Source organism: Cebidichthys violaceus, unplaced genomic scaffold (assembly GCF_023349555.1).
Source record: "Cebidichthys violaceus isolate CVI_PGR_0920_01 unplaced genomic scaffold, fCebVio1.0.p SCAF_85, whole genome shotgun sequence".
Taxonomy (NCBI): domain Eukaryota; kingdom Metazoa; phylum Chordata; class Actinopteri; order Perciformes; family Stichaeidae; genus Cebidichthys; species Cebidichthys violaceus.
Genome location: NW_027176970.1, coordinates 208394 through 227273, shown reverse-complemented (window position 1 = coordinate 227273; position 18880 = coordinate 208394). Strand labels below are relative to the sequence as shown.

At 39.7% G+C, this 18880-nt stretch overlaps 1 protein-coding gene across 3 annotated transcripts in view; it reads left to right on the top strand.

Moving 5' to 3' along the window:
- elp2 (elongator acetyltransferase complex subunit 2) overlaps positions 1-14073 on the top strand; it is a 32437-nt gene extending 18364 nt beyond the window's left edge. For 2 of the 3 annotated variants that reach the window (XM_068702538.1, XM_068702537.1), the window contains exons 11-22: positions 320-451; positions 1005-1154; positions 2400-2591; positions 2838-2907; positions 3122-3217; positions 4753-4810; positions 5862-5934; positions 6218-6410; positions 9060-9181; positions 9278-9420; positions 12922-13035; positions 13565-14073. In XM_068702538.1, the coding sequence (XP_068558639.1) occupies positions 320-451; positions 1005-1154; positions 2400-2591; positions 2838-2907; positions 3122-3217; positions 4753-4810; positions 5862-5934; positions 6218-6410; positions 9060-9181; positions 9278-9420; positions 12922-13035; positions 13565-13763 (1542 nt within the window). In that variant the 3' untranslated portion in view covers positions 13764-14073. The remainder of the gene's footprint in view (positions 1-319; positions 452-1004; positions 1155-2399; positions 2592-2837; positions 2908-3121; positions 3218-4752; positions 4811-5861; positions 5935-6217; positions 6411-9059; positions 9182-9277; positions 9421-12921; positions 13036-13564) is intronic. The other variant, XM_068702539.1, reaches the window with a different exon arrangement.
- Positions 14074-18880: the final 4807 nt, after the last annotated feature.

The window sequence follows — 18880 nt, the reverse complement described above, 5'->3', positions numbered from 1 at the left end:
ACAAACCCAAGTCTTTGAGAACTAGACTGTATATACTAAAATATACTGCATGTCAGAATATCATGTAGGATTAAAGGAGGCTAAATTCATAACTCTCAGAAATGGCATCAATAACCTAATTTATGCTGCTGCTGTTTCTCCATATATGGCAGTTAATGCACCACCTGTGTCCTTCATCTTTGTCTGCAGCAAGTCAGTGACCCGGAACCAGATGTTCTTCAGCCACCTGGTGTCTGATACAAGTGTTGAAAAGGCAGATGAGTTGATGCTTCTGATCAGTAATGATCGCCCTCATCAGGTTTTTTTTCTTTCACACCAGGTGCGTGTAGGGGAGGTTGGTGGCAACACTCTGGGTTTCTACGGCTGCCAGATGAGTCCGGATGGCTCTATGATCGTGGCTCACGCTTTTCATGGTGCACTACATCTGTGGTGCAAAGAAAAGGACAAAGAGGTGAGCCTCAGTTACTCTTAAACTCTTAGATCAATATAATGCCAGTATTTTTGAAGTTTGTTTAGTTACAATACAAGTGTTGACATTATTTCTTACATTTGCAAGGGAAGAGATTTTCCATGAAGCACTGGAATTCTAAGTATGTTTGATGTTGGATTCAATATTAGTGCATTGCTACAAAGCTTCTCTGTGTGAGAGACAGTGATTCGTGTAATTAGTCTCACCATGTCTCTTGTCTGCCTCTAAATTTGACTGGCTTCACATGTGTCTTACTTGGGTGTTCCTGGGAATTAGTGGGAGCCTGAAGAAATAACTGCATTTCAATTTTGCCGGCTCGTAATGTGAATTTAAAGTTCAGCACAAACTTGAAGGTGTTGATGACTAATTCAGATGTTTCAAAGGAAATCGACTTCACAGACGGCAACACCTAAATTATAATCACCCACTCTCCAATGCCAATCATATTAGTTATTGAAGTGATGTGTATGTAGAGGGAAATTTAAATAAGAAATCAGAGGTTTGAAAACTGATCATTGCAATGCTGTCTGACCAGGGACAATGGAGGCCTGGGGTTGTGATATCTGGTCACTTTAATGCTGTCCAGGACCTGAGCTGGGATCCTGATGGTGAGTTCATCCTGAGTGTGGGTTCAGACCAGACCACCAGACTCTTTACTCCATGGAGGAACCAAGATACCAAACAGGTAAAATTGGCTAAGAGTCGTCTATATATAACATGTAGATGTAGGAGAAGAACTTCAAAGCTGATTGTAGCTCAAAATTAGTGACAGTATTTTTAAATGTTGTAAGTGCATAGTTAGGAAATTAATTGAATAACCACATGGCAAGTATACTAATAATTCATCACATTGACGCATGTACTCTATAAATCAAATATTGCCATAAAATGGTCCAGTTCAGTGATGCATCATTACCCTCGATGCCCTCAAGCAATTATAGATATTAAAGGGATAGTTACCCTTTTATAAAGACTAGAGCAATATCTCTGTCTATATCATCATCATATCATTCACCCCTATCAGGAATAATGGGAATACACTGTTAATGAAACACACACATCAGAGTTCATTTTCCTTAAAGAATAAAATACAAGTTAGAAGGTTTGCTTTTCCTCTTTATAAAATGAGCATGTGTAGATTAAACGCTACCGCACCACATTTCTTTATTCATGAGACAAATATAAAAGACAGTTTTCACACACCTGGCATCAGCATGTCGACTTAAGGATTTAGGCTTCTCCATTTCTTCTTCTGCTCTCCAGGCTGTGAGCAATAGTTACTTAGTATGCATCTCTCCTCTCAACACCGGCCCTTTGTATTAACCTTTCTGGGATATAGTCTGCACCGAATATATATTCTACTTGTCGAGTTTGCTAAAATATGTTAAGGAAATGTTCCTGATTGAATTTAGTAGGTTGTGACTTAATAATAAAGAGTTTCTTAGAAGTGATTTATTTTCGAGGGAAGGAATCATGACTTGAGATACAGGGATTGATTGGTCGCAAAAAGAGTACTTCAGAAAACCCTTCGCCCACTTGTTTCTTCACCTCAGGTTTATCCAGATGAAATTGTTGCCAGTTTGGCATCCAGTTCAGGTAGAAACATAATGAAGCTTCCAGTCTTCATTACATTATTGACAATGCCACTTTGCAATATTGCCACATCATGCGGGTGTTATTGCACTGGAGCCTTCAATCTTCTCTTGTAACAACACTTCAGCATCTTAAGCTGGAAATGTTTCATTTGAACAAGAGAATCGATGTTGTATTTGGCTTGGCTGCAAACTCCTTGATGGAGAGCCAAGAAACACAGTTCCACAACGTCAGAGATCTATTGAAACGCTTCCCCTGGCAGCTACATGCAGCTGGTTGGGATCCTCACGACCAGACCTACATCTTTATAATATCTTTCCACGTTTTCACTCTGCAGGTAACCTGGCATGAAATCTCACGGCCACAGATCCATGGATACGACATGCAGTGTCTGGCAATGGTTGGAAGGTTTCAGTTTGTGTCAGGAGCTGACGAGAAGGTGCTGCGAGTGTTTCAAGCACCTCGTAATTTCGTGGAGAATTTTGCTAACATCTCTGGGACCTCAAGAGAAAAGCTGTTGACATCTAGTGTGAGTGCCAAATTGAATGACTATTTATTATAATATTTTCAAGTTATTTTTATTACATTAGTAGATATAGTCAAGTGATTAAGTCCATCACCTTATAGAGCCGTCTGTTTAAAGATCAGGTCAAACTTTCTTTGTAGTCTCACTTTGTTTTCCAACCTTAAGATTTGCTGAGGGGACGGCCCACTTCTTCACAGTTATTGATGTGTGTGTGTCTCTATGTCCATTAATTTATCTGCTCATTGCCAGGACTCTGCCAACCTTCCAGAAGGAGCCAGCACACCTGCCTTGGGTCTGTCCAACAAGGCTGTATTTCAAGGTAAAATACTTGCTCAGCTCCACATCCAAGTGTACCAGCGTTCAGGGTTGGGGCCAAGTTTTATTTGATGATCAATTTTCATGAGCTCCAAACAGCAGTTTGAGACAGCTGTGTCATATTAAATGGAGGGTTTGTTTAGTAGTTTTGTTCATTTTATGTAATGTAGTATTCAAATGGTCAAATTCATTTACAGAAATGTCATTTCAATTTACAGGTGACCTTGCCCCAAAAACCAATGAAAAGGAGGGGCAGTTCAACAGTGTATCTGATCAATACCAGGAGTCTTACTTTCACCCGCTCATCATGACTGGTACTGTAAACCTGCAAAAACAACACTTTCAAGTATTTTTCCGACATAACATGATCATTTCTAAGATTTTGTGGTCATCTCCGTAAACCCTCCTTTAATTTAAACCTCCCTGATGAATAATTTAAGAGCCAAAATGCATCTCTGTCCCCTCCATAGCATGAATCATAGTCCTCATTGTTATCCACTCAGCAGCCTTGGTACACATTTAAGAGTTCCAGTCTGCCTGTCGCTAAATGTTCTTAGAAGAAACAATTATGCGTAGCCAGACGGACAGCTAGTCATTACGGCTCTCACCATGCTGTACTCCCACAGTGCCTGAGGTCTGCTGGAGGCTGATGGTATTTCAGCTAGAGAGGGGATGAGAGGAAAAGGGTAGTGGGTGATAAAGAGGAAGAGAGGATGTCAGGAAAAGGTGATGTGAGTAAAAGCAAAAGGCTGTTATTACAAAATAGAATATTCTAGGATAAAATGTATGGGTTTGGGAATGGAAATGCCATTGAGTTGATGTGACAGAGGAAGAAGAGTATAAGAAACAAAAGCAAAATTGAGAAACTAGTTGCAGGGAAGGGGCAGATGGGAAATGGATGAGAGTCAAATTAAGAGAATGTAGCTTGGCACTTTAAAACCCCTGGGCTAGAGGGTTTCAAGGGCTGTCATCAGCATGATTGAAGCCACTCCTTAATCTGCAATGCTAATTAGAAAGCAGGCTTATGTGATTGCAAAGTTTAAGTATCGATAACCCCGGGCTATGTAGGGAGCAAAGTGCAGAGACTGTTGTTAACAATGCATTTTCACTCCTTTGATTGGCTTCTGCGGGCAAGGAGACAAATTCATAATTAGTCAAAATGGGAAGCCGATGACCAACAAGTAAAACACAAGGAGTGTAGCTTTCAATTACATGCAACGTGAACGCAGGACAGGCTTGTGCAGAGCCTGCGGTGTGAAGGAGAAGATTGGCACCGGGCTATATTTGATCCCCCTCAAAGCCAACAGCCGTTAAGAATCAGAGATAAAGCTGCAGTTGTTTTGAAATAGCTTTTTTGGGAAAAGCGGCAAGTTTCAGGGCTGAGGATTTCGTGCAAGCTAAATGCTGAAAGAGGCTGTATGTGAATGTGAGAGAACATTGTCTCCAGGCAATCAATCGTGTTTTCAGTCTTCCATGTAGTTTTTAGTTCACTTTTTTCGTCTCTCTTTTTTTCCCCTTTTTGATTTGAAAGCCTATCACATACACACATTCAGGTTTATATCTGTCGCTCTTTGGGTTAAAAGAACAGGGATTTAAAAGAGGTAAATTATAATAGCCACTTGGGTGTAATCCTCATTTAGTAAATTGGAAACTGGTTGTATTTGAATTTTAAAACAGCTCAGTTTTCAGGGCCTTGCAAATGACAGTTATGTAACGATCTTAAAGGTGTGTGTGTGTGTGTGTGTGTGTGTGTGTGTGTGTGTGTGTGTGTGTGTGTGTGTGTGTGTGTGTGTGTGTGTGTGTGTGTGTGTGTGTGTGTGTGTGTGTGTGTGTGTGTGTGTGTGTGAAGAGCCCCCACCAGAGGATCATCTTCTCCAGAACACACTGTGGCCTGAGGTCCAGAAACTGTGAGTATCCGAATGTCTCTCTGCTAACAGCGTACCCAAAACCTCTCAGCCTGTCTTTAGTTTAATTTACCTACTGGCACAAACAATAGCCAGAGTCCTGAAACGTGATACAATAACAATCCCACTACATGTTTTCTTTTTTCATACCTACTTTCTCTATAAAGACATCAGAGTTTCCATATTACTCTTAATGAAGCAACATTTCCAGATGGAATTTTGTTTGTTTGTGTTTGCCCAAAGGGTTTATTGTAACTGAAAATGATGAACTTCCCATAGCCCCTGTTTGTCTCCCTCCTCGTATTCATCAGCCAATCAGCTTCTTGCCATCCCATGAGCCCCTTCTTTAGGCTAAATATATTGCCTCCATTTGTGGCCAATGTTAAATCCATTTACCTGTCAATCCGCCATAAACATGACGTATGGCGGGGCCATTTGTTCGAGGTGTGGGCATTGTGTGTGTGTTGAAAAGCATTTTCTACCTCCCTTTGGCTTCACCCCTTTGAATCGTTTAGTGCATAATAAAAACATTAAAATGAGTAAGTGCCCAAATTATTTTTGTGGCATAAATAATACTCTGTGTCGTGGCCAAATTGCTGCAGCGCTTGAAAGCTTTGTGGTTGGGGAGGAATTTCTCTCCATTGAGTTGCAGGCTGTGATTTCACTTTGTTGACTCGTTGACATTTTAAAACAAGCAGGTGATGGTCGGCAAGCTAAAACTAATTAGGCTGCGATTGATTAGCCGGAGCATCATCATTGTTCATCTCTGTCAGCGGGAGAAGGACCAGTCATTGCAGATCAGTATTTTAATTTCACACTCTGTCTGCTTATTTACCTGTCAGCAAGCAGCGATGGCTTGAGCCTGGAAGCTTGTCGGGGAAGAGAATACTTAATTTACTGTCAGTCTGGGAGCGCTTTCTTTGTTGTTGCCCCCCCCCCTTCACCCGTCTCTCTTTCAGATCCTGTCTGTCCTTCCACATATTCAGTACAGCTGTTAGCTTGAATCCTGTTCATAATTAATGTCTGTAGGATTGTCCTCCTCTGTCTCCTACAGGTACGGCCACGGCTTTGAGATGTTCTGTCTTGCTTCAGACAGCGCCAGGGCGGTGGTGGCATCTGCATGCAAGGTCGGTGTGATTAAATGTTGAGGCCAGAGACCCCATAACCCCCCCCCCCCCAACCCACCCTCAGCAAAGGGTATTTGATCAGAAAGGAGAGAGCAAATAAACTTTCTATAGTATTTTTCAAAACAGAAGTGTGCTACAGGAGGAAAAGGGGAGATAGTAAATATATAAAATAAGGAGAAATGAGTGCACAAAGTAAAAGACAAAGAAAACTAATTCAAGTTTCAAAAAGGTTTTTTAAAGCATTTTTCCTTTGTAGATAAATTAATTAAATCCGTTTTTCCAGGCATCTAAAGCTGAGCATGCAGCCGTTCTGCTGTGGAGTACAGCTACATGGCGCCAGCTCCAGACGCTGCCGTGCCACACCCTCACCGTCACCCAGATGGCCTTCTCCCCCGATGCACAACTCCTATTGGCTGTTTCCCGGGATCGCACCTGGTCTTTATGGAGACGGAACCTTCCCACACCTGAAAGTCCAGGTGAGAAGGGGCAAGGAGTTGTCGCTAATTAGGGGGTCCACCTTAAAGGAATTTATTTAGCTGTCACAGCTCAGGATGAGTTAATAGTTATTTATGGGGCTTTTCAAATATATTTAGCTTAATAAAAAATGTGTTTGAATAAATTACAAGACAAAGAGACAACATTGGAGCCTCACTGGCAGACAACACCAGCTCCCCTAAGACAAATTAATTAAAATAAGGTAAACCCACTGGGCAGATTTGTTCCAAATCAAATTCCAAGTCAAGCTGGCCTGATTAGAAGGACTCCCCTAATTAATACTATGAAGAGACAAACAAGTGATGCATTGACTGAAAGTAGTCCAAAATGAGCTAATAAAGGAAGATTATTTATTAAATTAAACCATGTTTTCAATACATTTTTGTGTAAATTGATCACAATTTGAATTTCACTAACTTCCCCCCTATAACTTATTAATATCTTTATTGCACGTACTCTTTGGATAGTAGGTGCAGCAAAGCTTTGACATGAGATAAAGAAGGAAACTATCAACGCTGTAAATACATTTCTAGAGCTGTGCAACCCTTGTTTGAAGAAATACAATCATAATAGTAGTGTAGTGGCTTGTTCTTCTCAAACCCTAGATAGTCCCGTGGAAACTCTATTTCTCATATTATAGCCTACTGTTTGCATGTGATTTGAACATAAAATAACCTCATAGTCATTGTCTGCACATGTCAATATGGTGCAAAATCCCCTTATTATATCATTTCTCTGATGTACTTCTTCCACCTACATGCTGCTACTGCTCCAGTTTCCATTTCAACCATTTTGTTATAATATAATACATTTTTTAATCCTTTTTAATACATTATCAATATATCTTATTGTTTGATTTAAATTCAACATGTTGACAAGAGATGTCACAAAAATACAATTACCCTTTTTGAAAATTTAAACCACGTATTGCAGAATAACAGCGCAGAGTAAAATGTAAGGATTAAAAAAAAAAACCTGAACAATATAATAGATGGTGGGTAAATCCTTTTCAGTGATAAAACTATTCCTGCTCTGAACATATATATGATCAATCATGTGATCACTTGAGAGCTACTCTTAAAGGAACAGTGTGTAGGATTAAGGGAGATTTATTGTATAGTGACCTAAAACTAAGAATCTGTCTTTCCCTTAGCTTAGAATGAGCTGTTCATATCCATGACACCGGTCCTGTTCACGGAGTCGGCCATGTTTTACCACAATTTTTCTACAAGTGGGATCTGTGTATCCCCACTTTCCATTCACGTCCTGCAGGGCCCCTGCTGTAAACAAGAGTGTGCTCCTGTAGAGTTTGTTTATATGAGAGAATCTCCACACTTTGACTCGGACAAATAACCCAATCCTGCATCCAAGGTGAGCAGAACACGACGTTTAAGCCCAGAGGATTACCTCCTACCTGCACCTGGTAATGCATTTTACAGCTCTTTTGGCTGCTCAGGATGGTTTTAATGGGCACCGACAGAGGATACGCAGTGCTGCACTTTCCTGTTTGCCTGTATAGTGGACTACACAGAGGCAGGGGTGGTGTTTGTGAGAGAGAAAGGGAGGGATTTGAGGATAGGGGTCTCCGTCTGTTCTGGTTGGCTGCTGAATCACTCAAGGTGATTGTGAAGAACACACACACACACACACACACACACACACACACACACACACACACACACACACACACACACAGTCTCACAGACCAGGGAAGGTTAAACAAAGATATAGCTGATCTAACAAACTGACTCCCTCCATTCTCACCTCTTCTTTTCCTCTCACCTGTTTTGTCCAACTACGTCGTCCTTCCTTCTTCTTCCTCCTCCCTTTCCTCTCCCTCGACGGTCAAGCACCCAGACACTGTTACCTTTTTCTTCTCCCGTTTTTTTAACCTTTTTGTACAGCTGTTTGTGTAGTATTTTTATGTGCTGCTTTCTTACCTTTTTATGTATTTTGCATGTTGCGTCTTGACTGAATGGGGTTAATTTTTCTTCTACTTTGTCCGTCTCCATCTCTGTGAGGTTGGACTAAACGGCCTATCCTGCCCATCGTGGTCCTCAAATGAGTGTTAATGGACTAACACCTTTGCGTCCTGAACAACACAACTACAAATATGTGTGTATTTTGTGGTGAGAGTGTTATGAGCACATAGACACAACATGGTGGTTAAATCAGACTTTTATGGCAACACTGAGGTTTCACGGCTGTGTGTACTTGTCCGTTCGGTTATGTGTGTGTCTGTATGAGTGCCAGTGGAGAGCAGCAGACAGGCAGCTGCCACCAGCATACAAACAAGCTCTCTGGGAGAAAAACAATCAGGGGCCTGAAATGACTTAGGCTGGTGAAATAAACAGCAGCAGGTCATAAACCAAAACTGACTGAAGTGAAGGGCTGGAATGAGGTTTTCTGTCTTGTTTGGTTGGTTATTTGTCGCTCAGGAGAGCCTTTGTTGCTCCAGAGTAGTGAGGTAGGGATCTAGACATGCTGATGTCATGCTACATTATTCATGACACAAAGTTTGACTACCAGCTCACCAAAAAGGAAGTGTCAGAGAAATGTGACAACAGATAAGTAGTGTTGGGATTGATAATAGCATTTTGAGTGTGACTTGTTTGTTTGTATCCGTGCAGAGCCTCGGTTCTCGCTGTATGCACACACAGGGAAGGACACAGCCGTACACAGCCGAATCATCTGGTCATGTGACTGGAGCCCAGACAGTAAATACTTTGTGACATCTAGTCGGGACAAGAAGGTAAGTCTTTCCTTTAAAGGTGACGGTTGCATATTGAGGTAGTAATGTAATGAATGCATTTTTGTAGTGAGCATCGATTTTTGTGTATGTGTCCAGGTGATAGTGTGGGGGCCGTGCATATTAGAGGACTCTGGAGACTCTGTACTTCCTCCTGAGATTAAACCATGTTCGTCCATCTTGGATGTGGGAGATTCTGCTACTGCTGTGGCTTTCTGCCCTGTTCTCTGCTCTAATAACAGGTACACACACACACACACACACACACACACACATACGCAGATTGTGTTTTTTATTATGTTTTATGGGTTGTCCGTCCGTACTATTTTTGTGTATGCAATACACTCAATTTCAGGAGCTCCTGGAGGGAATTTCTTCAAATTTGGCACAAACATTTATTTTGGATTTGAGGATGAACTGGATGAACTAGTATTTTGTTGTCAAAGGCTAAGAATCTATGAACCTAACTTTTTTTTTTTTTTCATGACAATTTTACACAAAAACGATAACTAATGAAGTTGTGACATTTTAGACAGACATGGATGTAAAGACATTCAACCACAGGGCGGTAATTCAAGTTTATGACATACTATAGGCTACTGAATTTTTATGAATTTTATTTATGAAATACTATGACTTTTTTATGAAATAATATATTCTTACTTTTTTATAACTTTATGATTTTATTAAATACTAAACTATGATTTTCATATTTTTTATGGTATACTGCTATGACTTTTCTATGATTCACTATACTTAGATTTTTTTTTTGTAGGATTTTGTGGCATTTTTATGGCATATTTTGTCATGACTTTTTTAATGTAAATCTATACTATGACTTTTATGACTATCCCATCTTATCACCCAAATCTTGCCTTATCCTTCACAGATCTGGTGGTTTTCTACTAATGTAATGTCATTATCTACTAGAATGATGAGACAAGAAGGTGTCTTTTTAGACAATTTTCACTGAAAAACATCTTATCTTCTCGTTCAAAAGTTACGTTTTCACTCCACTGAATGGTGTCCATCTTGGATTTCTGGTTCAAAATGATGTTATAACGTCAAACTGTTGTCCTCCTGGTGGTTAGCTTACACAAAAAATGTGTCTTCATACATGATTGTAGATGCTGTGGTTCAAAAGTTAATTCGTCAAGACAGCGCCAGTGGCCATTTTGGATTTGGCCCACTGACAAAAAATCCCTGGTGGGATTGGGAGGGACCTGAGGGATAATTATTTTATAAAAAGGTCCATAGAAGTCAAATCATTTATTAATCATTGCATCATTTATTAAACATCTTGCCCAGAGAATCGTCACGGAATTGAGGTTCTGGACGATACTATCTGAACAGACTATTTTGAACAGACAAGAATGGAAACTGCAACTTGACTTTTACTTATATTTCATTTGAGAAAACTTACAATGACCAAGAAATTATTTTCGGCAAAGTCAAAAGCAGACTTTCTGTCTAGGAAGGGTTGAGGAAATGAGTTACTTAATGACTAAAATGGCTCACAGCAACTAAATAAATTTTTCTCTTCAAGCACTGCATTCTTGTTTTGGTCATAGAAAAAAACTGTTAGTTGTTTTAATGTAAGTTACTAGTTATTTTAAGGCACAAGGAAGTATAGAAGAAGTCATGAATAAGCACAATCTTAGTGTGAGCAAGGATAATTTAAATACTAAGGCTGCAAATCAATACTGAATATACAGTTGTGGTCAAAAGTTTACATACACTTGTAAAGAACATAATGTCATGGCTCTCTTGAGTTTCCCCGTTATTTCTACAACTCTGATTTTTCTCTGATAGAGTGATTGGAACAGATACTTCTTTGTCACAAAAAACATTCATGAAGTTTGGTTCTTTCATGACTTTATTATGGGTTAACAGAAAAAGTGATCAAATCTGCTGGGTCAAAAATATACATACAGCAGTGCTAATATTTGGTTACATGTCCCTTGGCCATTTTCACTTCAATTAGGCGCTTTTGGTAGCCATCCACAAGCTTCTGGCAAGCTTCTCGTTGAATCTTTGACCACTCCTCTTGACAGAATTGGTGCAGTTCAGTTAAATTTGATGGCTTTCTGACATGGACTTGTTTCTTCAGCATTGTCCACATGTTCTCAATGGGATTTAAGTCAGGACTTTGGGAAGGCCATTCTAAAACCCTAATTCTAGCCTGATTTAGCCATTCCATTACCACTTTTGATGTGTGTTTGGGGTCATTGTCCTGTTGGAACACCCAACTGCACCCAAGACCCAACCTTCGGGCTGATGATTTTAGCTTATCTTGAAGAATTTGAAGGTAATCCTCCTTCTTCATTATCCCATTTACTCTCTGTAAAGCACCAGTTCCATTGGCAGCAAAACAGCCCCACAGCATAATACTACCACCACCGTGCTTGACGGTAGGCATGGTGTTCTTGGGGTTAAAGGCCTCACCTTTTCTCCTCCAAACATATTGCTGGGCATTGTGGCCAAACAGCTCGATTTTTGTTTCGTCTGACCACAGAACTTTCCTCCAGAAGGTCTTATCTTTGTCCATATGATCAGCAGCAAACTTCAGTCGAGCCTTAAGGTGCCGCTTTTGGAGCAAGGGCTTCCTTCTTGCACGGCAGCCTCTCAGTCCATGGAGATGCAAAATACGCTTGACTGTGGACACTGACACCTGTGTTCCAGCAGCTTCTAATTCTTGGCAGATCTGCTTTTTGGTGGTTCTCAGTTGACTCTTCACCCTCCTGACCAATTTCCTCTCAGCAGCAGGTGATAGCTTGCGTTTTCTTCCTGATCGTGGCAGTGACAAAACAGTGCCATGCACTTTATACTTACAAACAATTGTTTGCACTGTTGCTCTTGGGACCTGCAGCTGCTTTGAAATGGCTCCAAGTGACTTTCCTGACTTGTTCAAGTCAATGATTGGCTTTTTCAGATCCATGCTGAGCTCCTTTGACTTTCCCATTGTAGCGTTTGTGGGCGTTTGTATCCAATGAGCCCTATTTAAATGGCCTCAGAGAAGTCACCAGCTGTAGTCACTCATAATCACTCACAAGAAGTTAAGAGGCCATGCTATGAAGCTCATTTCATTGACACAACTTTCTAAGTCACCAAAATTGCAAATTCATATTGCTGTATGTATATTTTTGACCCAGCAGATTTTGTCACTTTTTCTGTTAACCCATAATAAAGTCATGAAAGAACCAAACTTCATGAATGTTGTTTGTAACAAAGAAGTATCTGTTCCAATCACTCTATCAGAGAAAAATCAGAGTTGTAGAAATAACTGGAAACTCAAGAGAGCCATGACATTATGTTCTTTACAAGTGTATGTAAACTTTTGACCACAACTGTATCATTGTGTCACAATGCAGAAGCCTAACTTAAACATCAGATTATTTGATATTAGGAATGTCTAATGCACCAATATTCCCTTAGGTCAGCCATTGTGGGCTGCTTGACTGTATTGATATAAATACAGACTTAGTAGTAGTAGTAGTAGTAGTAGTAGTAGTAGTCGTAGTCGTAGTAGTAGTATAAAGAAGCTCTTCCTTTTAAACATTGAACACAAAATGAAACATTTGAATCCTGTGGAATTTAATGTGGTGAAAGTATCTAAAATATGTAGTATAGTCAAAGATATGCTGATGTATGAAAATTTTGCTCACATTTTTAATTTTATTTCTAGGCCATTGCCTCAGGGTTTGACTTGAGTTTGTGTGTGTATGTTTTGGTCTCTTCCACAGCTACCTGCTTGCAGTGGGCCTGGAGGGCGGCAGGATCTTGCTGTACAGGTGGAGCGCTGGCCAGGAGCCTGCTGGAGTACACGACTGGAGCAGCTGTGGCGAAACGGACATTTCGTATCCTTACAACACAAACAAAGTTCATCTAAAGCACATGCAACTTTGAAAGGCCTCCAATGGCTCCTGGTAGTAGATATTAATAGTGCATTGGGTCACAGTAACAGTAGTGTGGCTTGAGTTTGATGGCAGAAGCTCTCTGTTATGTATTGAGGAAAAAAAAGGCAGCAGGCAGCCTGATTTGAATGGCTATGTTCCTTTTAGCTGGGCAGCAGCTGGTGGGGGGGGGGGGGGGCATCGCTGGTACTTGTGTGTATTTAGGCGTGCGTTGTTTCCCACAATGGATGTGCGAGTCATCTTCTGTAGAGCTCAGGAAGTGAATTTTATGGCAGGTATCTCTGTACGAGAAGGCCTCTGTTCCTCAAGCTTCAGTGCTGCTCACAACCATACTTTTGTTGCTCACAAGTTTGGGTGACAGAAGTTTGAGTTTGTGTTTGAGAAGGGCAGACATTGCAGTATGATTGTGAAGTTATTTCCCTGTCGTCCAGGTATATTCTGTTGTTTCCTTTCATCACATGTACTCTTGCAGACAGAGCCACGCTTTGACAGTCAAGAGGCTCCGCTGGAGGCCCAGGCCCGGCCGAGTAGGTCACGAGAACAACAAGCTGGATGGACAGACTGACGGAGAGGGGGAGAGACTTGAGGAGGAGAACTCCTGGGTCCAGCTTGCCAGCGCCAGCGCCGACCACTCTGTCAAAATCTTCAACATCGACAAACGGGCTCTTTAGCACCAACAACAGTGACACTATTATGTCTCTCACGCAGAGAGACACTTGGACTGAGGGCCACAGGCCTGACTGTGGCACAAAAGCCACAGCTGCTTGCTGGCAAGCCATTCAATCCCTGTGACAGCAAGTTAAGTCATGGGTCAGTCGCAGGACAAACCCACAGCACACATGCCCTGCAGTCTGTCTGCACACAGCTGAACAGATTTGATGGGTGGAAGCAAGATGGTAAAAACACCATGACCTTAGGGTGGTATGTTGACACTTCAAAGTGTTTTAGATTCAGAGAAGACGACACAGCTGGAGAGAGAGAGAGAGATATATATATATATATATATATATATATATATATATATATATATATATATATATATATATATATATATATATATATATATATATATATATATATAAAATCTCACAGATCGCATATTTAGACTAGTTATCCAAGTTTACATTTATACGGTGAATGGATGCTTTCCAGTGAGCAATCAAAGAAGTTAATCACAGATATATTGTTTGTATTTGTTTTATGACAAATTAATAAAAAAAAATGTGTGTATCCAAAATTCAAAGAGTCTTTGGTCTCTCAGTTCTAGTGATTGTAAAATCCCAAAACTCTTAAATAAAAGATGGTATAAGATCACGAAACATTTATGGTGTGTAGCAGAGCCATTACTTAAAGGGCCGCATATGGTACCTTTGTTATTTCAGATTGGGACTTCCAGTTACACTCGTAACATGGAACTTAAAAACTCTTGACGTGGACTGATGGCTTACCAATTGTTAAATTTCCATAGATGGCTTTCATAATGCATGGAAATAAACAGGAACCAGCAAGGCAAGTAAAATTCATTCAAAAGAAATTGGAAACTAGAACAGTTGTTCCCAGTTTTGGGGGGTTGTTACTGCAATCCTTGATCGCCAGCTGTGACCAGCTTAACCTAAAAGTGAAATGATCCTGTAATTTACATGTAAAAAGTAAATATTAAAGGGAAATTTTACAGATTTTCTACTGGCTTGCTAATGTTTCTTATTGCCAGAAAATAGTCAGGGGGCTCTCATTTGCACATACACCGCACATTTCATTAATATGAAGCTGGTTGAAAATCTGAAAAGTTTCCCCTTCAAAGAAAGTCCTGAAAAATATGTTTTGAAAAATGTGGCAAAAATATATATTTTTTTCCCGTTATCTTGCGTCTCCTCAGAGTTATCTTACTACCCTTGTTTAACCCCCATTTTGGGTACCACATGAATTTGAAAACTGTAAGCAGTTGGCAGTAAGAAATTGTTGGCAGCAAGTTGTAGTTAAGAAAGTAAAACATATAGTTTGTTACAGGCAGGACTTTGCAGTAGATTAGGATCGATCAATGCAGGACTGTCCAGTTATTGAACGCAGCAGCTTAAATAGATTAAGGTACACCTGCTTTTGGAGACTGAGCAGAATTCTCAAGGACAGAAGAAGACTATGTCTTCGATTTACTATGGGCTCAGCTGAGTGTGCCATCATTATATGTCAGCCATAAATTTACCTGCAGGAGATTGTAACCACTGGCCATAACTCTCTCTCTAATCACGTATCCTGGTATGTATGGAGACATCAGTCAACCCACGCCGCACACACTCCTCTGACAAATGGCTGTTTTTCAAACGGTGAAATGAGGTTTTGGGACAATATGGCCATATATCAAGGGATTTTCCACATCATATATTACATAATGTAATTATTATCAGTGATATTTCAATTTAAACATGAATAATCTTGCTTGAGATTTTCATCAACACATTTATGTGAGGAGCTCACTCAGCAGACTCACATACTAATACATAGAACAGAGATCCTTCTTTCTCAAATGTCCTCTCCAATATGCCCTTGACCACTTCTCTTGATGAGGTTATATTGTCATAATGTGATACTGAGGAGGGATTAGATGCCACATCTGAAAATCCTTGAATGCTGCAGATTATTGTGGGATATGGTGACCGTTGGTAAAGGCAATAAACCACTGACAAAAGTTCCTGACACAAGGGTATACTGGAGATGAATGTATTGTTATGGTGTTGTATCAATATTAGTTTTCCAAATACAAATAGTCAGATTTTATTTGAAATTGCCTGCTCTTTTTTTTTCTAGTATTAACATTGTGACATTGCAGCCTTTGTGAGATAGACAATAATGAAGAATGTGTGTCAGAAATATGTTTTCAACAGAAAGATTGTTATTGTTAGTGTGCCGTTAATGTATCAATGTGTGCACTGTTTGCCTTCCTGTAGTTTGTGAATGAGTCATACGTCAGTGTTAGTTATTATTGTGTGAGGGGGTGTCTGTGATTTCCTGCCTCAATGCTTCCTGCAGACTTTCTGAGGTAGGATTACAACTGTTGTATAGAAAATCTCATAGATAAATACAAACACGGTCTTTTACTCTCGGCAATTTACGACAAAATATAATTATTCAGTAAATTTCATTAAAACTGGCCCACAAGATAGAAATCAAAGAGGCACTATTTATGGTTTACGGAGTTAAGTAATATGATACATTTGAAATTATACTAATGTTAGCTTGCTTATGTCAGATAACCAATCAAAGCCATTGACTGTAGGCTGTATAATAAACAGATCAATCCTAATTTACAATCTCTGTAACGAAGGATAACATCCTACAATGATGCAAGAAGTTTTGTGAGGCATAGTGGTGCTTTAAGGTAAATACTAACATCAGCATGCCAACATGCTCACAATAACATTTTAATTCCTGATGTGAATGTCATAAACCAAAGTAATTGACAAATTGAACATTGTGATAACACTAGTTGAAAAGTTTTCTATAAAATACTCAGCATTGAAATGATAGTTTGAATGTTTTGAAGTGGGGTTGTATGAGGTACTTGTCCATAGTCATTGTATTACCTACAGCAGACGGTAGTCCGCATTCTCCCAGTTTGGAGAAGGAGACAGGTGTACCGTTAACAGGTGTTCAGTTAACTTCCCCATCAACTAGGGCTGTCCGACAGCAAGATTAATCAAAGAAAATTCTCTAAATGTAGCATACTCTAAAACAGCTTTCACATTTTTTAGGTGGGCCTTTCTTTTTCGTTGCTAAAATGTTTTTCTGCTGCCCCTGTATATTGTAGTTTGTATATTTCTTTGCTCTTGTGTCTGTATTTCTGCCCGTTTTTCCAAACTGGGGGTGTGCCGGCCACCATCTACAGTAATACAATGACTATTGATAAGTACCTCATGCAAACCCATTTCAAAATATCTAAACTATCCCTTTAAGCTCAGCAAAAAACTTTTTGCTACGTAAAGATATAGTGGAGTAATGTCGACCTGAGCGGAGAATGAAGTCGCTCTCCCTCTTTGTGTGTTGTAATCTGAGCTTCTCTGTGCTTTGTTTCCATATCTGGGCCAACTGCTCCTGCCTTTTAGTGCGTGTTAGTGTGCCCCATCATGGCTGCTGCTCTGCGCTACTTTCATACAGCGAACACTGCTGTGTACAATTTTGGTTGCAGCCTTCAGTAAATAGTTATTTTAATGTTCATACACCATCATCAAATACAGTTGTGATTTAAAAGCTGTCAAGCTCCTCTGAAATTCATGTGTATCCCTGTTCCTCAGATCATTGGAGCTTAATATGTGCATGAGTTGGGTGGTTGGATATAATACTGGCTCTTGTACATGCAATACTGTTCTTCAACCAAGCCTTCATTTCTCCAAGGGAGCCATCACATGTGAAGGAGGATACATAGACACTTCCCTTCCACTGACACCCAGGTCAACTTAATCAACCCGCGTTTCCTTTGCACAGCATGATCCCACTGAGACAAGAGAGAAGGTCATGCAGCATTTACAAACACTGGAGCGTTTCTTCCTGCGGAAGCAGCTCGGCAAAATCTGTGGTTATCTTTGAACCAGTAAGCAGCAGCAGAGGCAAACTGGATTCAAGTTCACTTGATGCCGTACTGAGATGTATGGACAATAATTACAACCATCACAAGGTTATCAGTTGTCCTGCAAAGTCATGTAGGATATCTGCTACCTAAAGAAATACCACTTTCATGATGTAGCTGACTATGGACCAAGAGGAGGTGGTAGGCTTAGAATAGCATAAAGATCATACGGGGGAAACAGTTAGACTGGCTCTGTCGATTTTTTTTAAATATGCCCACTAGAATTCTAAAGCTTACTATATAAATTACATGAAATTCTATCTCCATAGTTAACACACAAACATTTTAGTTTAAGTTTTTATTGTGTATTTTACTGTTTATTGTGCCTTTTCTTAAATGTGTTTTATGTTTTTAAAATGTTTTTGTAAATTAGGGGCCCTTGTATTGTCACATTGTATTATTTATCTTTTGTTCTTTAAAATACCACTCCTGTTAAGCACTTTGTGACTATTGTCTGTGGAAAGCGCTATTGTACTTACTTACTACCAAATGAGTATTTATTATAGATGCTTTAAAGATTTGATTTACCCAGATTATGAAAATATGTTTTGTACTTGTCTCTGGTGGTATGTACCCATGCATTATTTGCCAAGTTTCTCAGATTTAGCTGCATGTTGAAAAAAATTATAGTATCGTATTTCGGAAAAAATCATTGTATCGCATATCGGAAAAAGTAAAAAGAAATACATCGAAAGAAGTCATAAAAAGTCATAGTATAGAATATGGGAAAGAATCATTGTGTATATTAAAAAAAAAAGTCATAAAAGGTAAGTTGAAAAAAGTCATAATATAGCATGTCGGTTAAAAAGTCATGAAAAAGTCATAGGATAGCATGTCAGAAAAATTCATTAGAAAATTCAGTAAAACATGTCGGAAAAAGTTTTTAAAAAGTCATAGTATAGCATGTTGAAAAAAGTTGTAATATAGCATATGCCGAAGCCCCTCCCTTCCACTAGGGATCTGCGTTCTGTTTGCTGTCTTTCTGTCTTTCTGGATGTTGATCGACAGCTGATGAGCCCCACCTGAGCATGATGTGGTTCAAGCCTCTTACTTGGCTGACACGGCTGCTGTTTTGTTTTGGTTGTTTCAGACATTTTCAGACATCTACACATGCTGACAATAATGATTCATACCTGCAAACTTGTATCGCCGTTTTGACTCAAAATATAT